The sequence below is a fragment of the Notothenia rossii genome, assembly GCF_949606895.1.
Source record: "Notothenia rossii genome assembly, chromosome: 5".
Lineage (NCBI taxonomy): Eukaryota > Metazoa > Chordata > Actinopteri > Perciformes > Nototheniidae > Notothenia > Notothenia rossii.
The window spans coordinates 25,570,347-25,595,470 of record NC_136903.1 but is presented as its reverse complement, the minus strand read 5'-3'; the positions used below and the strand labels follow the sequence as shown (position 1 = coordinate 25,595,470).

The following is a 25,124-nucleotide window of genomic DNA, read 5'->3' as shown; positions in this document are numbered from 1 at the left end:
TGTGTCCCTGTTCTTCAAGCTAAGGCATTGCTAAATTAACAACCCTTGGTTTACATAGTGGTAACATGAGACCGATTTTTATATATAAAATATAAATATATTTTAATTTTATAATTTATTTTAAATATTAACAATATAATAAAAATAAATGGAAATATATACACCGGCAAATATTTAATATAAATACCTTGTGTGTGTGTATAGCTATTGCTTTATCTGCTTAATGTTATTTTCATAAGAAAGTCCATGATTATAAGTATGCAGTATCATAACTACATCTTTGATGTTTATAAAAAACTGAACCGTTTGAAAATTGGTTGAAAATTGAGCAAGCTATGGTTATTTAAATAGTAAACCATAATGTTATGAATGAGAGCACTGCCTGTAGCAAGATATCGGCCATGTGGCAACGTCAGTCTCCATTGGCCAGCAGCGCGAGTGAGTCATAACGATGACTGGATGAAGTCCCGCCCTCAGGTTTGCTTTTTTCCGTCACTGCTTGCTCACTAACATTCCTGCACTCACGCCAGTTCACTTGTAAACACTGAGGTTACGGATAGGATACGGCTGACAACAACCACGTCAATGAATTCCTCCAACTTTAATTTCACCTTTCATTCACCGGTACGTAACGTTAACATAAATAAATAAATCCCCCAACATGCCGTTAACTAAGTAACACTTTAGCTGGGCACTTTAGCCTTATAAACATGACTGTGTGCTCTTGCTGTTGCTGCAGCCTAATGTTACAACTACTTTCTACTTGTTCTTCATAGCTTAGCTAACGTTAGGTTATTTTAGGTTTATTTCTAAATTGTCACTCAAGCTTTACAGGAAGTTTCACAATAGAATAAAGTTGTAACAGGGAAGGAAGTGAACGTTTTATCTTGTTACACGTGTGAAACTGGAACCTGTTGTCTGCCCTTGGCTCACTATAGCTTATCACAAGCCTCTGCACTTGCATTATGTTTACATATTGCAAGCTTTTAGTTTTCTAATTACATTTCTTATGTAAAAATTAGGCTATGTGCCAGGTCTAACAGGCACATTGCAGTTCCTCACTGACCACAGATAGCTGTTGAGTGTTGTTAAAGTTGGAAATGGTCGTGACCTTTCTTCAGGAAGTGGCGTAGCTTTACATTTGACAACTTAAATGAACTTGTTATACCTTAAATACCTTCAGCATGTAAAACCAATCCAATATGGGTACTACTGAGCAACATCCAACATTATCAACTACTTTAATTTCACCTGTGCAACACAATTTATTATATTTTTGGAACTAAATCATGCGATAAGGTTAAGTGAGGATCTACTGCTAGGTTTAAATAAATACCTTTGTCATTCTTGTCAGCATCAATATGACCAACTTTTTATTCAACTGCAGAAGGCACAAGTTGCCCTTATTTTCTTGCAAAAGAAAAGGAGTATTTTGCAGGAACATCTTGCAGTCATGACGACAAACCACAAACAAAATGTGTCTCTGTAGGCCTAACCACAATATGAGTGTCATAAGCTAATGCACACTATATACAAGAAACATGTCTGTTGAACAACACATTATATTGAAGTGACTATTTATCTTGAATCCTTATCAATTAATATATGTCTATCCTTTTAGTTAGTGTAGTTATGTTGCTTCAGACAGAGTTTTAGTTTCAGTTTGAACTTGTTTTGCTTAGCTTGTAGTGAGTGCTGTAGCTGTAACAGCTGTTCCAGGTCATAGCCGGAAATAGATAAGGTAACTGCATGCAAAGCAGTACTCTAACACATTTAAAAATTGATCCAACTAAAGGAAATTGATAGTGCAAACATGTTTATATTATGTTAACGAATGCTTGAATGCAATTTAGTGATGTTGGACTGACATAATGGGGTATCAAATCTTGTCCTTACGTTGCATCACAAATATCTTTGGAATTTAAAGTGTTTTTTATTGTCTGATATCTTTCTAATCTAGTCCTAAGTCACTGGCCACCTGTCTGTCACCATGTTTTAACAAAGGAGCCATACACATGTTTAGGGCTTCTGACTTAAAGAAGAGTCTGTTAAAGATACAATTGTATGCTTGACGGAAAACAAACACCACATCTACATCAACCTTTCACTACTTCATCTTAGTTCCCTTTCTTATTTCCTCGCTAAGGCTTTACCGTTGTCTCTTGCTCATTGTGGGTTGGTGACGTTCCTCTGGATGTGTGTCATGCCTGCAATATGTTTCACAATGTTTTGGCTCAAACTTTCTTTTTAACACTCATCTACAGTTACTTCTGAAGAACAATAATTGAATAAACAAATATATTATTTCCAGTATACTTCCATAAGTGCTATATACTTCAATTAAATACATTTCATATCAAATTTGTCAACTAAAAAAGCTACACTGAGCTTCATGAGCAAACAATATAGATTATATTTGTCTAGAGTTATCTAGAGTTAGGGTAGTATTATGTCTCTCACCCTATATTCTCCTCTGTCTTTCCACTTCCTACATGCTTGTCTATTTTCTTCTGTTTGACTTATACCAGTCCCACAAGTCTACCTTTGCTTGGGTAAACACACTCGCACACTGTCTGATGCTTCTGTTCATGAATCGACTCGCGGTGCACAACAGCCTCCTGAAGGCAGTCTTCCACACCAGTGCCCCGTAGAACTGTAGTCCCCATGAAACCCACCACTAAGTGAGTTATATCAGTCAATATTTCCAGGTAGACAAGGCCCTCCTCGTCATACCACAACTTTCTTTTGAGTTTTGGTTCAACTTGTTAAAAGGCATTAGTCTCAGCGAGGGCTGAAGTAAAGGAAAAGAGCAGCAGTTGACTCAGATGTAGAGCACGCAGTGAGTGACATTGCACAAAATAATGTAAATCAGACTGAAAATGTGTGTGACAGATGGCGGAAAAAGCAAGAAAGAACAATAATTAATATATTGTTTCTCTAATTGTGTCATTAACAACATAATTTGTTTAAAAAGTGTTTTTTTGGCATTTAGAACCCATCAAATCTAAAGTATGTTCCTTTTTAAATGCACGCTAGAGGACACATTTATGATATATATATATATTTTAAGAATCTTTCTGATTTATGTAGTTTAAAAGTGCTTCCTATTCTAGACCTTATATTTTGTATAATAACAGGTTTCTGATGCAGTACACTCATTTTTATATTTATAGATTTTTTTATTGTGCGAGGAGCTGTACTTATTGAAACTGAAGACTCTCCTCCCGTCTCTCTCCTAGGTTTCATCGACTAATTAAAGAGGCGGTTGCTATGAGATGACACTCTGTGACATTGGTGAGAGCCTCTGATGTAGCGAAGCCTGAAGCTCCACTTATCCAGGATCCCTTTCCTTTCGAAGCTCTGTCTGTGTGTGCCCTGCTCATGTGACAGACGAGGGGAAATATACGCTCTCGTATCAACGGACTCACAAATACCATGGCAACTTTTACTGCTCATCGTGCCACGACCAACGCCAAGGCGGCCCGAACTTCAAGGCAAGGGAGCGGCGACGAGGCGAAGAATAGGGAGGTGGGACAAAACACTATTTTGGAGAAAACCCACGAGTTCTTTAAGATGTGTGACATCGAGAACAAGGGCTTCATCTCCCGACGGGATATGCAGGTGAGGATTTTGATGCGACTGCCATAACTACACAAGTGTTACAAAGTAGTGTAAAAACTCACTGTTTGTTAAATGAAAGTTGGATTACAGTTAGAGGCATATTTACCACAGGGAAAAAAAGAAACATTTTGTTGAATCAATTGTGTAAACTACTTAAAAACAAAGCATGAGCGCTGTTTGGACCACATTTAAGCATCCACAGTAAACAGGGGATCACTTTCACAGTTTCATAATGGTTTTCCTGTTCATTCATCCAGAATGAGTATAAAACACAGGGACAGTCTGCACCCTCATTAATGCTGCTGAACAGGACAAAGATAGGACATGTGCACCTTATTCAAAGCAGCATGAAAGAGACACAGAGAGCTACCGGAAGCTTTGTCATGCAGCTACTCCACTCGCATTATTGTGCAGATTCACTCGCCGCTTGGATATTCATCCCTGCCGTGGCTAATCCTTTGAAGAAGCACTTGTAGGACTCACGCTCAGAGGAGCATAAATACCCAGAGGGGAAGCTTTTGATCTGGTGTTTATGATAATAGCTTGGAAATTAGATAGCGAGCAGGAACTTCTCACTTCTATTTATGTGACCGTCTGTTAGTGAAGAGTAAATGCAGTACTCAAAGCAGCGCTTGTTACTCTTAGTTATATTTGTTTTACACTTTCCTTACATCTATTAGAGCTTGTAGAAGCTCAGTGAGAAGCACTGCTAACATTTATGTGCACTTTTGACAACCACAATAGTTCCACAGACTCACAGTCTTACCACCAATGCACTAGCTTCACAATGCTACTGTTTGCTGACATTAGGGATATGTTCTGCCCAGATAACACACTTTACAAGAACAGCTGATGGTCTTACACAGATCCTACCCTTTCCCGGTCCCTTGGTCAACATTTTGCAGCAGTGTAAACACAGCATAAAACCCGAGCTGCTAACAGAGGTGTGGCTGTGTGAGCTTTGTGTCTAAATAATCCAACAGTGTATGGTTCAATCGTTTTTCGGGAGGTTCTCATTCTGTCATGTCACTTTGGTTTGGGAGGAGCTGTCTCTCAAATATTATCTTAACTTAACCCTTGGGCATCTCTTAATAAAGGTTTCTCTGGTATCAGTGACAAAAACAGTCGTCAAATTATATATTGATAATTATTGATAACACATGTTTTTCCCATAGGATAAATATTTGAAAATTGATCAATATGGTGGAAAATAGTAAATAAAGGAATTTTGTAGCCAGGGCTATAGATTTAAACTCTGATATATTGGAGTGCTATAGCCTCATTGTCTTGATTGGTCATGGCTTTTAATAGGGAACTAGTTTTAATTCAGGTGTATATTTTGATTATTATTAATAATAATATCATTGGAGCTGAAGTTGAACCTTCAGAATTTGAGGATTCAAGAAACACAACCTGGCAAACATGTATGTCACATGCATGTGAATGATCATATAATGAAAAGCCAAACATGTCCCTTTTGTTAGAATGGGCTAAATTAGATATTGTGTTGAAGGACAGTCCTTGTCTGTTCCTGCGGGGCTGCGCAGCGGTCACTCATTCAAAACTGTAGCTGCACTGGACAGATTCCAGCTGTTAGTTGCCTTAATTAGATGAGTGTGAAGCAATGTGTTGATTGAGACAATGCATGTCAATTAAACATTTACTGCTTAGAAAAAGAAAGAAGCTATTTGGAAAATAACTTTTCGGCTACTTTAGTTTAAAAATAAGCACCATGTTTCCCTTTCCACTTGATGAGCTACTGCACTAATGTCTGTGCTCTTAGGGCTCAAGTAGCAGTTGTTATAGCTACAGTAGGGTTAATATTCTCGTCAGTAGCAGCTGTGTTTTGTGTCTTTTTAAATAGAGGCTGAACGCTGAGCTCCCTCTCAGTGCGGAGGAGTTGGAGAACGTATTTGATACCCTCGATTCTGACGGCAATGGATTCCTCACTCTCGATGAGTTCTCCTCCGGCTTTAGTACGATTTCTTTCTGTTTCTGTTTCTACAAAAAAGAACATTACCATCACAGAAAGAGTAGTCTGATTGTGGACTTAAATTCAGTCTGTTTTTCTAGGTAAGTTTTTATCAGGTCAGAAGATTTCAGTAGAAGAAGGCATGGGGGAGAAGAACGCCTGTAAAAGCCCGACAGAGGTCCTGTACCAGACCCAGTGGGAGGAGAGCCTGGCGAGACCAGACGAGGATGAAGAGGAGAAACACTTCGGCATGCTCATGGAAAGCCTCGGGGCGAACAGCGTCTTTGAAGAGTGAGTACTGTCTGCGCGTGTGTTCTTTGTGTTTACACCGTGTGGTGATAAGCCACGTCATATCTTTGCACACTTTGTTAATGTCTGCTTTCAGTCTACACTACATTTTAGGCAACATAGCCTGAGACTTTTATCAGCTGATCAAACTAAACAAGAGTTGGAAGTTTCCACTCTCAAGCAAAGCCGTTCCTGTGAGCAATCTCTGCTCTGCCTCTTTTATTTTAAGAGGCCCTATTATACTTTTCGGTGTTTTCCATTTTCTGTAGTGTGTTATCAAGGTTGTTGTGAATGTAAATGGTCTGCAAAGTCTAAAATCCCAAAGATCCCTCTGGAAGGAGTTTCTCTCCCACACCCCCCAATTGGACTCCTTTGTTTTCATCCATAACGTAATTACATCACTATGTAACACTTGCACCTCTATTGGCTAGCAATCCAACACATTGTACATGATAGGCTAAGGGGCGTTGACCAATAACTACAGAGCCGTCCAGCTGACCAATCAGAGCAGACTGGGCTCTGTTTTCAGACAGAGGGTGAAAAGAGGTGCTGCAGCACAGGCAGTATGAGGAACATTTGAAGCATGTCGACATGTCACAGTAGATGAACAAAATACAAATATGAACCTCGAAATGAGCATAATATGGCCCCTTTAAGTAGTGTGACAGCTTAAATATTGAAGTATGTTACTTATAGTTTTGTGTTTGAAGCATAGAAATGTAGCATTAAACATTAGGGTTAGTGAAAAGCTTCACACTTAAGCCCCACTTCACAAAACGTATCTGAATCACTTTAATATTATCTGCATTATTCAATATTGAAAGGCATTTGAAGCTCTTGTTGAAGTCTGTTTGCCTAAAAAAGATAACTCTGGATAGAGACAGGATCTTATGAAGAGCATGAATAGACTAACCTTTAACAAACAACTCAATAAAAGCAAACGGTGGTGGAGGTGGATGCCAAATTTAAACCTCCTTTTGCCTTCCGCCTACCTGGTTAGCTCCAGTTGACATTTCAGATCAGATGAGTTTGTGCAGCACTAACTGATATTGATGTTGGCCAGATTTAAAGGATGTGTAACTGTTGAAAAAGCTTCAAGGGAAGTGTTTGTTTTTCCCTACCTTATGAGTGGCCGGGGTCTCAAACGCTTTGGTCACGATTAATGTAAACAATTATTTCCGATGCACACGTTTATATGATCATTATAGTTATAAAAAAGTAAAAGAATAAATGAAAACAGGTATGAAATACTGTATGACAGTAAAAAAAGAATAAAGTTTAAAATGGGAGTGATTTGTAAAATATCCATAAAGAAATAGTAAATCTGTTTACAGTTCTGTTTCAAATGGGTGTTGAGAGATGTATCATAGATCTCTTCCTTTTTCTCTCAAAGTGCACCAGATTGATGCTTTTAACTTCAATATTTAAAAACAAATCTTCCCGTGGGAGCATGCCCCCCTATGTTAGGTCCACTGCCCACCTATAAAATAGCACTTTACCTCTGCTTACACCAATATGCCGTGAGCTGATTATCGAGCCTTCATTGTAACAGTCACACTGTGTATGTGCGTGGGGAATGTTGCGGTAGAAAATTCCACTGTAGCGCCCGGTACCTTAATGGGAAACCCTAAATGGTTGAGCACCCTCTATGAAACGTCAAGCTACCCCACAGCACCCCCAAAAGAAATCACTCGCGCCGCCACTGCGCCTGCAACCCCGTTTTGAAGAAATGTGCAGTGCAAAACAGGCTCATTGCAGCCACTAATGCTGTGATAAGAACACACAGTTTTTTGCCAAATATCAGCATTTTCTTTCTTTTCATTTTTTTGCACAGATTGCAAAGTGGCAAAGTATTAACGTATTGTTCTAGCAAAGGGATTGCACAATTGTATTTTTTTTTTTTTTACCACACAGAGTTATGGAGCATTGTTTTATTATCACTGTTCTAGCAAAGGAATGCTCACGATCATATTAATGTATTTTAATAAATGTTAACTTGGCCCATTACTTGACTATTTGTGTTGGGGGCGGCCCGACTTTTCCTGACAGAAAAAGTTTGAGAACCACTGGCTTACAGGCACATTACATTGTTTCCTGTTGAAAGATAATTACATAGTATTATATTTTTGTCATAACCTAGTTTTGATAGTTGGATTGAAATGCTTATTTCAATATTTTTTATTATTTGTTATTCTCAATTTTTCAATATTGCATTCAACAGCATTCAAACCCGCACTAAAAATCATATTTCTGATTAAATTCATTTTACTGGTTTATAAAGTTCCTAATGGTTTGCCCCCCTCATACATCACTGATTCTGTCCTTTTATGTCCTTGGACGAGCCCTAAGGTCGTCTTCAGCAGGCTCTAAAAAAATCCTAAAATCCCCTGTTTGTACATATATATATTTTTCCTTTTATATTTGTATTCTTTGTAATCATTTGGTCTTATGTCTTCCTTTGTTTTAGTGAGAAGGTCATCTGTTGTGAACTTTAGGATCATTATAACTTGTTATCATCATACCTTTTTTACATCCTTGCGTTCCTTCAATTATTAGAATATGTTTTATGCTCTTTATGTGCACAAAAAGGCACTTAATTCAATGTTCTTGTTCTCTGTTTGAATGTGTTATGTGTGCCATGTTGTTAAAGGACTTTGAGCTGCACCTAGTGTTTGAAAAGTATGGGCTCAGAACAGTCTCATAATACACACATGCACACAGAAGGATTCACACTTGTATTTCCAGATCCATACTTGTGTTTTTCAATACACACACAAATGTGTTCCGTTTCATATACATGTAAATAAAATCCTAATACAGAAAAAAAATTAAATGTGTATTTTTGATCCACACATATTTGTTTTCCGTTTAAAACCTCTGAACCTGCAAACACAAACCGCTTTCTGTGCATGGATCGCTGTGCATTCGTAACGTAGTGTCCGTGACGTCACCCATAGGATTCTGCAGAGTTGCCGAGAAGCCCTTAGTAGGCGGAGTCGGCCACTAACGGCTTGACAGCGACGTCAGTCTAATCCCGCCTGCTCCAAATAAGGGCAAAGAGGCGGAGCCGAGGCGGGACCTGCTGCCTCCGAACTGGAAGTAAACAGAGCTAGCTCAGGCTAAGAAGCTAAGCTAACATGAAATACGTGCATACCAAGTTACTGCTAACAGTGTAGTTCCCCTATATAAACGTTACATTCATAATCAAATGAGACAATCTGCAAGAGAATTTGCTATATTTTGTTATTCTTAATGCTTGTCATTCACACGTTAAGAAAAGACGGACTCCATCGCCCGGACCTAACGGAGCCGCAGTGGGCTAGCTCCGGGATGCCGGCTGGAACTAGCCTCCTGCGGCTCCGTTAGCTCCGGCGGCAACCACTGGGATAATTGGGTCCCCTATTAACATTTGCTCCCGTTTAGCATTATGGGAGTCATAGCCATAGAATATAAAAGTCTTACCCAAGGCTGAATCATAAACTAAAATGTATATGTATGTATAAAGGGTTACGTCCTTAGCTGGCTAATAAGTAACAAGCTAAGCTACCAAGCACACAAACAGCTGTGAACGGGACATGTATAATATTATCATTTTAGACTTCTTGGAAGTTCTGTTAGTACATTCAAGCGCACAGCACAACATTTTAATTGTATGGTATTTGTAACAATATTCCCTAAAAGGCACAATCACCACGAACACGGCTAAAGCTAAAGGGTCAAGTACAGTAACTACAACTAACTAACGTTGTAGCCTCTATAGTTGTAGCCTAGCTGAGTGGACAAGTTGCTTTTAGCTGACAGTGAGGCATGTAAATGTCCATCAAAGTGACCACGCCCTAATTTATGCAAAAGCTTTAAGGCTTAATATTAATTAAACAGATGAGTTGAGAAAAAATTCACCCCCCAATCCATATTCATGAAGGGGGGATCTAACTATACAGAGAATATGGTTTTTTGAACCACGATGTAAACATGTTTAATTCTGCTCTAAAGTTGGGCATTTTAACATTGGGGTCTATGGAAAATGCTCCCTTCTTCAGACTGCTCCTACTGGCCACTAGATGAACTGCAGTTTGAGGCACTTCCGCATTGGCGTCCTCGGCTCTTCCCCAGAGTTTGCCGCTTGGTTTTTTGAGACTCCCCTGACGGTCAGCCGATTCGTACTTGTAATTTTTTCTATCTATAAGCAATCAGATGTCTCCTCAATTCTAAGCCAATCACATGAGCGCGCCCTCACGAGGGTATGATTTATTGCGTTCATGAGGTAGCGCTTCATGTACGCATTTTGCGCTGTCCGGAGCTGACAGGTCCATGGAGCCTGCCTGCAGGCGCTAATCTCAGGACCGAAGTATTGTCGTCTTTATTTTTACGTTATTATTATTCAAAGTTAAGTAAGGAAGTGTGTGTTATATGAGAGGGCAGAGAGGTTTCAGCTCCGATTATTAAATCAAAGAGGCTTAATGTTTCGATTATATTATTTAACTATAGCTATATTATTTAACTATAGCTATATGGACGGTGTCAAGGTTTCCACTCGGACTTTAATACAGGTATAGATGAGAGTAACAAATGCGTCACTTCTGGGCAAAAATAACGGCTCCGCCCACTTTTTGGGGAAAACAATGCTGTCAGTTGAATGGGGGTCAATACAAATTCGGAGGTTTTTGCCAATCCGATCAGAAATGTAAGAAAACCGGAGATTTTTGGATTTCAAAAAGCCCGATTCCAATGGCCAGACAGGCAAACAATTGCATTAAGCCATTAGAAATCGACGATCGGGCTCGATATATGGTTAAATATAGCAGTAGGCTATTTATTTTCATAGATGAGAGTAACATCTACGTCACTTTACGGCCCTGCCCACTTTTGGGGGAAACAACAGCTGTCATTAGTGATGGGAATTCCGGCTCTTCTTGGTGAGCCGGATCATTTGGCTCGGCTCACCAAGAAGAGCCGGCTCTTTCGGCTCCCAAACGGCTCTTCAGTTTACCACATATTATACCTTTTATAATTAAATCAAATGTAGCCCTGTTTTGACTAATGAATGATGTATAGGCCTATGTGTACACATATATCACTTAAATTAATCAATACATCCTTTGTACTGAAGTATTCAAAAGTAAAAATTACATGTTTAATATAAATGATTTGCTCTGGCCAAATGTTTTCATTGCATTTACAGACCCTTGTAACTCTCTGATACCACCCCATGAATGCACTGACTTGCTTGTAGAACCACGCTACACAAAACAGATAGCAACACCTAAAAACTATTTAAAAAAAGGGGCTACTGTATCGACATTTTAAAATTATATTTAAAGAAAAGGCCGATTCTGTGAGCTGCAGCTGACCACGCCCCCCTGCAGGAGAGGGGAGCGTGCTCTGCGATCAGCTGCTGGGCTCTCAGAAGAGGGGGAGAAAAAGAGATCTCCCTCCTCCGTGTTTTATTCTTATAGCAGTAAGAAGAGAAGTAACGGGGCAGAAACCCTCCTTTTTACGCATGCGGTCCAGACGTAGACATCAAACGGCGACACATATTCAGTTGATATTTACTTTGGCATTAGGGCAGGGATATCTAGATACTTTCCAAGGTTTGACATAATGAATTGTGCTACTTTTAAAGCAAGCAACGATGTTTTCAAATCTGTAATCAAAAAGCTCCTCAAAAACACTATCGAAGCAGTTCCTGCCGTTACTACGTTAGTTCAAACAGTAACAACGGACTATTGTTCTTTAGCGGATGCATGTCAAATTAAATAAATACATACAACTATTTTTTAAATCAATAAAATCATTTTCTAAATTCATAAAAGCATTTCAATTAATATTGGGAGTCATGTCGTTACTTTGTTGAGAATGTGGCGTGGCCATGTAATAAGCGGGATAATGTGCACATTGCACATTGCATAATGTGCCTTCATGCCGATCTAGATCCCTCCGCAAAAAAAAGAAGGACCGGCTCGTTCGCGGGAGCGAACCGGCTCCCGTCGTTCACTTAAAAGAGCCGGCTCTTTGAGCCGGCTCGTTCGCGACCGACACATCACAAGCTGTCATTTGAATGGCAATCGAGCCTGAAGCCACAGAGATCTTCTGTTACTGTCCTTTCTTCTTAGAGGAAGTACAGAAACACGTAACTCTGGATTTGTTTTAATGTTTGAGGTGCAATAAACGACACAGCAGCTTTTTGGCATGATATTATGTTCTGCCTCACTCATGAGAGTAACAGCTGGAGAAATCACAGCCTCGCCTACTGATTTTAATTTAAACATTTATCAAGACCGATTGTCGATTACCAAAGATCGAATGTAATTGTTTGCCTGACTGGCCATCGTAATCGAGCTCTTTGAAGATCCAAAAATCCACGGTTTTCCCCAAAAATTGATCGGATGGGCAAAAACTTCAGAATTTGTATTGAACGCCATTCAAATGACAGCGTTGTTTTCCCCCAAAAGTGGGCGGGGCCGTAATTTTTGCCCGGAAGTGACGTAGGTGTTACTCTCATCTATACCATTGTTTGGTTTCCATGGTAGCGCATCTCTATACTAGTGCGCGCAACGGAAAGTCTGAGAGGGTGTTCATTATGGTGAGGAAGATAGTCACAGAAAACAGAACGCCCTCTGCTCACTCCTTTCCTGTAAAATACAGGTCCAGCCCACACATATGCTCCATCAAGGATGGTGCTACAGGCAGCAAGGCATTGCACTTCACTACAATAAGCATTGATGTTCTTTTCATCTGTAAAAGTCTGTTTCCCCGCTGCGAGGCTCCGGCTAACAGCTTGAAATGCAGGCTCCATGGACCTGTCAGCTCCGGACAGCGCAAAATGCGTACATGAAGTGCTACGTCATGAACGCAAGACCCTCGTGGGGGCGCGCTCATGTGGTTGGCTTAGAATTGAGGAGACATCTGATTGGCTATAGAAACAATTACAAGTACGAATCGGCTGACCGTCAGGGGAGTCTCAAAAAAACCACACACGAATGCACATTGTTTGTGTTTGCAGGTTCCGCGGTTTTAAACGGAAAACAAATATGTGTGGAGCAAAAAATACATATGTAAAACTGTTTTCTTTATTTGGGTTGTATTTACATGTATATGCAACGGAACACATTTGTGTGTGCATTGAAAAACACAAGTGTGGATCCGGAAATACAAGTGTGAACCCTTTTGCGGATCATGAAATGCAAGTGTGAATCCTTCTGTGTGCAGTGTGTATTATGAGACTGTTCTGAGCGCATATAAAAGTGCTATACAATAAAGCTTTAGTACTATTTTAAATTTAAGAATGTTTACTCAATGTATAAATAGATTTATCAAGGCAACAAACATCATGTCCTTAAAAACACATCAACTCATCTTGTACTTGAGCGACTGCATCTATATATTAGTATGTGTTGCTGTTCTAGAGTTTCCACCCATGTCCTTGAATAAAACAAATGATATTAAAAGAATAGTAGATTTCTCACAAAACCGACTGACAAAGACTGCAGATATCAGAAATTGAGTTTGATAATGCACTTGGTTACCTCTGCTCATTCTCTCCCTTAGTCCTGCTGAGGTGCGCAGTCTGTGGGCCACGCTGCGCAGAGACGAACCTCACCTTTTATCCAATTTTGAGGACTTCCTGTCCAGAGTGACGTCCAAGATCATAGAGGCCACCCAGGAGAAGAGGGAGATGGAGAACGCTCTCAAAAGGTCAGGGGGGGGTCACATCTTTGTGGTTATCAACGGGGTCAATCAAAACTGTACAGTATGAATTAAAGTGACTTAATGAAAGGCAAACTATGCTCAGCACACCGTTGTGTCTTGCTTTTACCCGTACAGGAAATCAGCAACACACGATAATGAGATCCAGCGCCTTTATGAGGAAATGGAGCTGCAAATAAAAAGTGAAAAAGACAGGATTGTCCTGCAGGTACTCATATCAAACTAGTTGTCTTGTGTTGTTATAAATCACTGCCAGCTTCTTCCTCATCACCCTTGTACTGTGTCCTTTTTTATTTCTAAACATAAAGGACTATGAGCGCTTCCTGAGTCTCAGTCAGGACCTGGAGCTGCAGCTGTCCAGTAAGGAGAAGGAGCTAGAACAGCTCTTTCAGAAGCAGAGAGGGGTGAGTGAGAGATGGATGCATGACTTCACAAAAAGTGCTATGTAGTTCACTGTCTATTAATAACACTCCACAGAGTGTCTGTCACTTTAGTTATCCATCAGCAAACTCAGCAGCATCACAGATACACATTTAAAGGACAGATAACATTGCTGTAAATAAACTAATGAAGTGATTTAGTACCTCTACATCAGTGCTTCTCAAAGTGTGGTCCGCGGACCACTGGTAGCCCGTGAGCGCCTCCTAGTGGTCCGTGAGTATATTGGTAACATTTCACATTTGAAATAAATAAATAAATTTAAGTTTTCCGCACTCTCGCATAAATATCTCCGCAATAGAGCGAGCTTAAGTTTCACTTTCGATTGCATGATATAGCCCAGCGCAACACCTTCATCACACATGTTGCCACTTGTTTGTACCATTTTCAGGCAATTTGTAATCTGTTCTAGAAAAACAATGTTTTTTTTTATATTTGTGGAGTTAGGTGGTCCGCGAGTGTTTTTTTATTGGTTAAGTGGTCTTTGGTATGAAAAAGTTTGAGAAACACTGCTCTACATGTATATCATCAACTACTTTTTTATTTGTCATCATATAACACAATGATGATCTCGGTGCCCAGTGCACTACAAATACATGTTCTCAATCATTTAAGGAACAAACAATAAACGTTTGTGAATTTCTCCTGTACGAAACATTTATATGGAAGCCTATTTTCACGCATACAAGTATATGCAAACTAATTAATTAGTCATGAAAAAATAAATAAAAATTCTGCTGTTAAAAACTAAGTTGCTGAAAAAGAAAAAAAGTATCCCAAAATGATGATGTTTACACTGACTCTGCTCGATATGTAGGGCCCCCTCTACTTGATGTGTGGAAACAGAAAGGAAACAAACAAAACCAAGCATTTAAGCATTAACCTCCTTTTAACGCTCCTTTTAAAAGGAGTTGTTATTCTGTCAGTTTTATCGAATGCATTCTAATTGAATCTTCTCTGTTGAGATTACACTTCAACAGCAGCAGTGTGTGTTGATCGCCTGCTGCCAGATGTTAATAGGTTCTGTCACACCTTCGTTTAAACACTTGCTCTCAGGCTTTTAAGGCTAATTAGTGAACTGAATTAATTCTGGTCACGCAAACAAGGACGTTTCTTGTTTTTCACAGCCCCTTATCACCTCTAATTCAAGTGAGATGTGTCCCCAGTGTTGAGGAGCAGTCAATACATTAGCAAACAGGCTCACAGCTTTAAAAGCATTTACTATGGATCTGTTCATTTATTTAATGTTACAAAACAAGTTTGTTTGAAAATATTTGAAGGCTGTTTGAAGATATTTGTCCTTCACATAATGCTGTCACATCCATACAATTAGTCAAATCAATTAACACTTTGACAGCAATAACAATATGGGAATGTGTGCCACTAGGAGGCACTAAAGTCTGATATATTCCCTACATAAAGTCTTACAGGTTGTATTTACAGTGTGTTGTGATCCGAGGGACTTCTAGTGTATAACATGTGAATAACACTAGCTACATTAGTTAAAAATATACCCGATTTTTCTAATATCTAATAAAAGGTCAGTATTGCCTCATTAAAAGTACCTACTTGTTCTGGTTTGCTCTTTAAGTATAAAATAAGAACAAGTATTTCATCTTAAGCAAATACATTCAAACTATTTTTACTGATCTTGTTTCATTTTTGACCACCTTTTCCAGTTGGAGCATCAGTGCCACGATCTTCACTCTGAACAACATGAGACCAAGGTGGAGAACGTGAAGCTGAAGAACACGAATGATGAGTTGTCCCGGGAGCTGGAACACACCAGCCAGGAGCTGATGCTGGCCCAGGATCAGCTGAGTCTGCTGCAGGACCAGTCCACACGGCTTCATGAGGAGAAGGAGATGTGAGTTGTAGCTATTCTTACTCACTCAGGCTCCTTCATAACTCCTAACTTATTATTTTGCCTCTCAATTAGCTTTTTCTTGCTCATTGGTCAGGATTATATCACTTGTTTTTGCCACAGTAAATAGAGTGCTGCAGTAATGTTTTTGCAGGCCAACCCAGACGTTAGTATCGCCCTTGATGAAACGATTAACTTTTTTAATAGGATTTTAGATTACTGTGGGAAATAAGCTCTGAGGAAATGAAAAGTAAAAAAAAATGTAATAGATCAAAATCATCCTCAGAAATTAGGACAATAAAAAATAAACACAATTGCCAAAGTTTAAAAAAAGTGGAATAGCGACCGTACAACCTCTGTAGTCTGATTTAGTTAGCAACAATATTTTAAAGATATGTTGTTGCTTGTTAAATGTATGAGTATCAGACATCCCTCATTCATCCTATAGCGGGGACATTTATATGAGTAAAGCTTTACTGACATATGTTTTGCCAAAAAACAGAAGATTTAAATATCTTACGTTTGTGTTACTATAAGCACAGACCACAGAAATGTATTCAACCCCAAAATAATAATAATAATAACTTTATTTGTATAGCACCTTTCATACAGGGGATTGCAGTTCAAAGTGCTTTTCATCAGTAAGAAATAAGACATCAGTGTAAAACAAGCAGCAAGAGCAAAGCATAAAGTGGGATAAAATAATAAAACATAAAAAACATGGGGAATAAAACATAGAGAAATAGTGCAATGTCAATCACAGAGAAATAGTGCAGTATAATAGTGTAAAGTCAGTAAAATGCTTTTTAAAATGTCTAACGTATTGGCTTCCCTATTATTGTTGGGTAACGTGTTCCACAGTTTTGGGGCGTAGTTTACAGTTAGTTTAAAATACATTCAGAAATGTACTTTGAGACAGGCAAACCAGAAGTAAAAATGCTGAATCATTCTTGCAGTACTCGTTAGAGAGGCGGTAAAACATGGCAAGTCGAGTTGCTATAAACCACAATTAATCTTGTGTATCATTCTCGTTAAGAGAGTTCAACAAGAATATACATCATGTCATATGAACTCAAACAAGTATATCATCTTATTGTGTCTTTCTTTGCTCTGGGTGGTTTTGTTTAAAAAAGTATAACTGCAACACATTGTGAAAATATATGTGTTAGTAATACAGGATGGGATTTTTGTTTTAATACAGTGAAATATACAGACTGACTGAGGGACTGCAGAGAGAGCGAACAAGCCTCCTCAAACAACTGGACCTTTTGAGGTAAGGATGGAGAGTGGCACCTACAAAATAAATAAATGCAGTAAAGAGACATTTATATTAATCATGTGGTTTCAAATCACAAGGCCTTCCAAAAGCTGTTCAGATGCTATGTGTACTTTGTCGGAAAATAACAAAACAGTATCGCTCAGTCAAAAATAATTTACAGTCACAACTCAGTTAGTAATTGAAGTCTGTTAAGTTGACAGTGCAATGCAAGATTTCAAAACTTTCAAAATGTATGATGAATACTTTTCAATAATACTTGAGTGTGTAAGCTTTGTTTCAGAAGACCTTCAGCTAAACAGTCAATTAGCTACAGCATTTAAATGTTAAGATTTCTCACTCATTTTAAAATGTTTACTTCTTTGATGTATCCAGGGAAATGAACAAACATTTACGGGATGAGAAGGACATATGCTTTCAGGTATGAGACATTTATTGTTTTTGTCAAAAATATACCTTCCTTATGTCTTCTTTTAAAGATGGGATAAATAAACAGATGTCATTGATAACCAGAGCCCAGAATAATACACTCATGCTGCAATATGAATAAAAACATCATGTTTTTCATTTCTGCAGAATCCAAAGAATTATAGGAAAACACCAAGTTTGAGGCCTTCAATGAGTGCTCTGAAACATACAAACACAAACATCTTCAAAAGGTAAACAATCACTAAGTTATAAATGAGATTTAACTGGATAAGCCTTTGTCTCTCAGTTGTGTCGAATGGAACACAAACCACTTTTATTTTACAGTGCGTCCTCTGTTTTTTCACCAAGTGCATTGGATGTGTGTTCTTTCGATTAGCACCGTAGCTTTAATGTTACTCCCTATCTGCAGTGAGGATGAGGAGGAGATGACCACCAGCTCAGAGAGGCACAACCTAGCCAATGGGTCGAGCCAGTCCTACGTCAGAGCGAACACTAGAGGACACCTCCAGAGGATCATCTCCATCGAGGAGGACCCCCTCCCCAGCTTACTCCAGACTGACTCTGTGGCCCAAACTCCTCTTCAGGAGTGCAGTGAAGAAGAGGAAGCCTCTGACAATGAGGAGAATATAGACTTGGTGATGAGCGATATTCTGGGAGCGTCTTCTGCCCAACAGCAAAAGACGAAAGAACATGTGGAGGAAAGGGAAACCCCCACATCTCCAAGGGGTCAGCCTGTTGGCAAGGAAACCAGCACAACTGTAAGCATGTGGACATCGATTCATTCAAGTCAGGCTACAGGGAAGAGACCTGTTAAAGTTCTCATTATGTTTACTGCTGTTAAAGCCCTCTTTAAAAATATAGGGCTTTTTATCCCATGAGCTTTGTATATTCTCTGTTACCGTGCTTCCTGTTTTCCCAGGAGGAAGGCGGTCCTTCGCCGCCCGATCGCCTCTTCAAGATCGTCCTGGTTGGGAACTCCAGCGTGGGAAAGACGTCCCTCCTCCGGCGATTTTGTGATGATAGCTTCCACCCGGGCACTTCTGCCACTGTGGGTACGTACAGAATAAAGCAGACACACACTTGTGTCTGGAGCAATGGCAACGCTGTGTAGAATATACATCTTTAAACTTCTTTCTTTAAAGCTGTTGGAAGATTACATTTTGATTTCAAAAAACAATAAAAAATAGGTTTTACAACATTACTTGCAACATTTCAAGTTTCAGTTTTTGCTTTCCTCCAATTTTTTTTCAGCAAAAGCCCTTTCACTAATAATGTGTGACTTTTAAATTGTGCAACAATCATATGAATTGCTGTCAACGTATATATTAGTATACTCGTACCAATGTAGAAGTTTGTTCTGTGTTGTAAGAATAGTTCACAGTTATATATTAAAATCAAATATGCTGACTAACATTTTCTTGTGTGTGTGCTCAGGTATAGATTACAGTGTAAAGACAATTATTGTGGATAACAGCCAGGTGGCACTGCAGTTATGGGATACAGCAGGACAGGAGAGGTGAGGCATCAACACAAGGAAAACATTGGGTCTCAGGCAGCAAAATAATCATACTTTTCTTTTTAATTTTTTCTTACATTTCTGTGAAAAGAAAAATTAAGATATGTAATATATAGATACAACAAATGTTCTTAATAATCCATATCAGCTATAACTCAGTGGAGAAATGCCCCCAAAAAAGGCGTATGTAAGAAAAAGAATACAGTGATGTTCCATAGTATTAGTATTTTTGTTACAGGAAAATCAAAAAGTAACTAAAAGCTAAATGCATGCAATATTATCCAAGAGTTTCTATAGTCTGTGCTTGTTTTAATGAACCAATCCTAGAGCTTGATTGAATGGTCCAATATAATTGCTTCTTTCAATGAGCCAATTAGTTTCAATGGACCTAATAGAAGGATTATTTCAATAGACCAATCAAATGACTGAATTCAGTGGGCTCAATGGACCTCTACCTTTGCTTTAGTTGTGGCACTGTGCAACTACTTTCTTTTAAAACAGTTTATTTAAATGTTTTGAATTCCCATTGAATGGAATGTTTTCCTTTTTCAGAGTTTAAGTTTGCATTTGTGTCGTAACGCACCTCCCTCATCTCATATGTGAAGACACAATTCTTGTATTTTTGCAATCCGCACATTTGAAATGGCACAGTAAACACAGCAATTCCTCTTCCCGTCTTTTCCCCTTCACCCCTCCTGCAGGTATCGTAGCATCACCAAACAGTTCTTTCGAAAGGCTGACGGAGTGGTTGTGATGTATGACATCACAGCCGTGCAGAGCTTCAACGCTATCAGACAGTGGCTTACAAATGTAAAGGTAAGACGTTAACAGTAACAATGAGCTGCACACATTCAAATAAAACAAGCTGAACCAACGGTTGGGTTTTACTTGAATTGTGTGCTTTGCTTTCTTTATTCTGATTGCCTTGAGCAGAGTCCAAAGAAACATATTGTGTACTGTATATGTTGAATAACTATTTCACGTTATAAAAAATATAAAAGGTCAGTCGCTGAATGTTTACAGCAATGCTTGTAGTTTTCCCATTGGGGAGCCAATAGAAACAGGGAAGCTGGTGGCCTTGTGTTTAAGCTTGTGAGACTGACGGTTGAGCTGCCCGACCAAGCAAGAAGGCAGAGGCAAAACTTCCAAAATACAACCCGGTGTGGGCATTTTTTACTCAGGGGCACATGACACAGCCTCAATCTTGCTGTTCACGTGAGCACAGTCACCAGCCACAAGGATCTCACACACCAAACAAAACAGGGCCTAAATACCCACACTAATTAACCCAACAAGACAAAGGTGAGGGGCGAGGAGACAACACAGGGCACCAGGTGCACACAATCAGCAGCAACAGACATGGGGAAAGGGAACACTCTTCAAAATAAAACACATGTGCAATATACAAAGCCCGAAGCCGTCAGTCAACAGTGACGAAGCCATCTTCGTCACAAAGCTGTAAAACACTCTTTTAAGATCAGTTTTTTGAGCCTGTAATGTTTGATAACCTTCTTTCACAGGAGGGCGCAGGCGAAGACATTCCCATCATGCTCTTGGCAAACAAAACGGACAAGGAGATCGAGAGACAAGTTCAGAAAGGAGTGGGCGAAAGATTAGCCAAGGTCAGTTTGTTGATTTTATCCACTAAGCTCAAGGTCCTCACCGACAAATCCATTTCCAGCCCATCCAACAACAGAAAACCCACATACAGTGCTGTGTTCTTAAGATATGACGAACGAAAGAAACGTGATTACAGAAAAACAAGGAAATGACAAAAAGATGATTCTGAAGCAATTTTTTTTTATCATCTTTTTTTCTTTGTATCATTATCCCTCCTGGTGTTTATTTTAGTTTCTATGGTGACTGTAAAGAACCATGTAACACTAATATTGTTACATGAGGAATGATGTTTTTTTTTTGCCACTACTAGTACAAAAATGACTTTAGCCTTGATCAATGTGCACACTGTTGAAATATCTCTGCCTCTTTATTAGGACTGCCAAATGAACTTCTATGAGTGCAGTGCGTGCACGGGACACAATGTGGCAGAGTCCATAATTCATTTAGCCAGGTGAGCAAAATGTATGACATTTGTGTGAGTTTAAAAGAAAAAAAATAGTGCTAATGCGAGGATAATAAAATGGCGGCTTCACAAAACATTTCAGAGTTTTACGGGACGTGGTTTGCAATTCGCTCAGCCAATCAGAACTGGGGCACTTTTTTCCCCCAGGAGAGTACCACCTCTCAGCAGGCACTAAAAATGGGGGTAAAAGTTCCCGGCACTAAGTACTGTTTTTGGTGTGAACGCGACATAAGGGGTACTAAAGGAACTAAACGGGAAAAGTACGGGGAAAAGTTCTCCAGTGTGAACGCGCCTATTGTGTTCTTTTTAACCAAATATCTCTCAGAGGGGCGTGGGGAGTGGCTCCTTATTTTCATCTAAAGTAACAGACAGAGAATCAGCACTTTTAAAACAGGGCTGAAACAGAGGGGATTATGGGATGCTACAATGGTCTGTTTGGTATTTGGAGCCAAACACTTCAGAGACATGTTTGGTATATATCTGAGAGCTATTATATATTGATGAAAAACAGTATAATAGGGGACCTTTAAATCCAACTGTTTTTCTGCCTTTGTTTGAGATTGTCAGTGTTTTTCTATAAATCAAATAAATGAAGACATTTAACATGCTTCCTTTATTCTCAATTGACTTGATACTTCTACTGTCAATCACTCAATGCTGTGACATAAAACACAATACACATGCATGACACATAAGCAAGGATAGTTGCAGATAATCCCCAGTAAGAAATGAAGACCCTGCAGGGTTTAAACAATGTATAAAGGTAGAGGAGAACTGAAGCATTTGCAGGTTAGAATACAGTAGAAGTCGCAGCTGCAAATTGTGCACTGCTCCATTTGTTTATAACTCTTTGTGACTCTCAGAATCCTGAAGGAGCAGGAGGACCGAGAGAAGGAGAAGACGGTGCAGCTGGTCGACGGGGGACCCTACGAGAAGAAGAGATCCTGCTGCTAACAGTGAACACAGCTAACAAACACAGTAGCACTACCCTTTACTAAGAAACAGTGTGATGGAGTGACCACTGAGGACACATTATTATGAAAGTCAGCACAACTCCTCACTGTCTTCCACCTTCTGCCGCTCCGGGTAAACACCAGAATCCATACCGTTTGTACGTTATTGCACATTGTAAACTGTCCATGTTAGTGTAAATAACCTCAAGTTTCAGGAAGATATAGTGAAATAATAATATAAGTAAGAAAAATGTAAGAACATTCTAAAGAAAGATATATTTATATAAACAACTGAACAAATGTAAGTTGAACCAAGACCCTTTTGAGTCAAATACCTTTTTAATGTTGGGACCGCGGATCTCAAAATATGTATTTAGCTTCCGAGAAAACTTTATATGTCACCTCTGGACGTGTTCCCTTAAATATCAATGTTTTAATTCAGTGTTATGTGTATTTTGTTGTAGCTGTTCAGCTTTTGTACACAGACATAAGTCAACAACAGTTAAATGTAATGCATTGTCAAACCAACTCGCAGTAAACACTACCTTAATGGCGGTTTTAGGTTTACAGTGTGTGTTCTGACTGTGAGATGTTGATTCAATTATTAGGGCCAAGATAAGTTGTCGTATTATTTGTAGGAAATGGCACGGGGGTTTTTAGGTTTTGTCTGCGTGTATAAAGTAAGAACAAAACCACTCTCATCCAGTGAAGCACAGCAGAAACGTGCTTCTCTGTTGTGGCCTCAATGAATACAAATAATGTGTAGGGTTACGAATAGTTTGTAATTCATTTATTAATTAGGTTGTGAACACTTTATAAATCATTAATAAGCTTTTATAAGACATGAGATAAACCGGGAAACTGTGACCGGTTGCTTGCCAAATAGTGAGCCCACATTTCTCTGTACTGCTAAGCCTTATATTGGCTACTTAGCTTACTTTGTCTTCTTCATCAGCCAGCATCCTTGGTATCTGTTGCTCACTGAGTTGATTCTCGCTACGTAGCCAATGTAAGTAATGTAAGTCATCTTGCCAAATAGTGCGCCTGTGCTGATGTATGAAAACTGTGTTAGAACTGGTTTATAAATGGTTCTTAATGATTAGTAAAGTGTAACCTAATTATAAACCCTTTATGAATCCTTTATAAGGATAGTCTTATTGTAAAGTGGTACAGAAATAACTAATATATTGTAATTTTTGCCCTTTTTACTGTCTTTTGTGTATCCCCTTTTCATTGATATTTATTAAGTACTGGCCTCCCCCAGTTATTTGCTGAAAATATTTATTTCATTTCATTTTGATATGCCTCCGTGCCAAGTATTTTATGAAAATGGTGTGACTGTAACATCAACGCTGAAGGATTTTAGTAAAAAGTTCAGATTTTGCTCTTTGGTATTGCACTATGGTCACTTGTATTGCTCCACTACTGGCAGTGTCTTAGACTTCACTTTAATGTAAATATAAACATGTCAATACATAAAAAATAAAGAAATGTTGGTGTTAATATCAAGTGTAAAGTTCTCCTCCTGTTTAAATTACATGAAAATAAGTCAAAAAGTGTCACACAGTGGATGAGTTTGGACATTGCTGTTTATTCAAGTTGACATGACAATATGAAAAACAATATATTTAGTGGAATTAGCATGCCAACTTATTAGCATTTGTATGACTTGTAAACTATATTGAAAACGTATTTCCGGTGTGATTTGAGCAGCGCCTTTGAAAACACATTTCAAAGGTGCTTCTCAATAACAGGGCTCATTCTAAACAAACATGATTACTTATAGTCCGTTGTTAGCATTATTGACTCAAAACATAGCTTATTTGTAGCTGCCATCGCCCGGTAGGATATGCAGGATTAAAGAAAGTGTACAGTATGCTATGAAGAAGCAGCACTCAGTTAATTACTTTATTCTTTCACTAGTATTCGATGCATGCTTTATAAATATTTCCTCCATTTATTAAACGTTACAGTTTGATTTCAGCCGTCGAAAGATGACTGCAGTTAGATATAGGTTTAGAAACTGCTTCCTGGCTGTCTGGACACAATAATATCATATGTATCATATACACATAATTATGATCTGGGAAAGATAATGGGATAATAAATGTTTCCCTAGTTGATAGTTGTAGTTTGAAGCTTTAATAGGATTATTAAGAGTCACCTTTGCCCAGGTCCACATCTTGAGTGAATGAAACCACTCAGTGTGTACTTCTATGCATGTTGCGAGAAACATGATGCCTAATCTCATGGCACACAAACCAAGATATTGGTGCAGGGATACTGCAGGTCCTCTAGTGCAGTGGTTCTCAACTGGTCAGACCTCGGGACCTACTTTTTCCTTTGTCAATAAATCGCGACCCAACATTTGAACCATTCAAATCTATTCAACAAAAAATCGTGCTGTAATATATATATATGCTTTTCAGCATACACGATTAATTAAAGTGAAGTACAGTGCATATACTGTATCCCTTCACAGAACTAAAGAATGCTTTTAAAAAAGGTTTAATGAGATGATGGTATCAAAGCTGAACTGTATAACATAAAAAGGCACACATGCTGAAAACCCAACCCCAGCAGGGGGTCTGGGGGGATATTTAGAAATACTAACATATAAACTACGCATTCTGGTACACTCTGAGAAGAAAATAAATAAATGTATTACTACCTGACATATTAATAATATTTTATGCAATTTGTTTGTTTTTCACTTTGTTCTGACAGCTGAACTTGTCTGTGTGAATTGTGGGTAAGGGTAGATAGCCCCCATTGTTCTGTGACCTGTCAATCATCAAGCCGGAGGTCATATTTCATTATGTGTTCATTTGTATCTGAAGTTGTACCCATGGATGTATAAAGAGTAGTTCTACCGCAAAGTTATTCTCCGTGGGCATGTTCACCATTAAGGCATGCGATATGGTTTTATTCACAAATTCAATTAACACAGGGTGAGTTATTTAAAAACAAATAATCA

At 38.8% G+C, this 25,124-nt stretch overlaps 1 protein-coding gene across 1 annotated transcript; it reads left to right on the top strand.

Moving 5' to 3' along the window:
* Positions 1 to 476: 476 nt before the first annotated feature.
* cracr2aa (calcium release activated channel regulator 2Aa) lies at positions 477 to 23,650 on the top strand. The gene is made up of 18 exons (XM_079683267.1): positions 477 to 624; positions 3,240 to 3,621; positions 5,486 to 5,597; positions 5,695 to 5,884; positions 13,430 to 13,576; positions 13,706 to 13,796; positions 13,897 to 13,992; positions 15,706 to 15,893; positions 17,092 to 17,163; positions 17,542 to 17,587; positions 17,743 to 17,825; positions 18,005 to 18,353; positions 18,515 to 18,647; positions 19,030 to 19,111; positions 19,813 to 19,927; positions 20,632 to 20,733; positions 21,106 to 21,182; positions 22,058 to 23,650. Exons 2-18 carry the CDS (start codon positions 3,436 to 3,438, stop codon positions 22,146 to 22,148), a joined length of 2,160 nt encoding a protein of 719 aa, XP_079539393.1. The 5' UTR covers positions 477 to 624; positions 3,240 to 3,435; the 3' UTR covers positions 22,149 to 23,650.
* The last annotated feature ends 1,474 nt before the right edge of the window (positions 23,651 to 25,124 follow it).

Excerpts from the sequence above, each read along its gene's own strand:
- cracr2aa (XM_079683267.1), top strand. The coding sequence starts at position 3,436 with ATGGCAACTTTTACTGCTCATCGTGCCACGACCAACGCCAAGGCGGCC. Across the intron at positions 18,648-19,029 it reads GGGCACTTCTGCCACTGTGG|GTATAGATTACAGTGTAAAG; the intron begins GTACGTACAGAA and ends GTGTGTGCTCAG. Across the intron at positions 20,734-21,105 it reads TGGGCGAAAGATTAGCCAAG|GACTGCCAAATGAACTTCTA; the intron begins GTCAGTTTGTTG and ends CCTCTTTATTAG.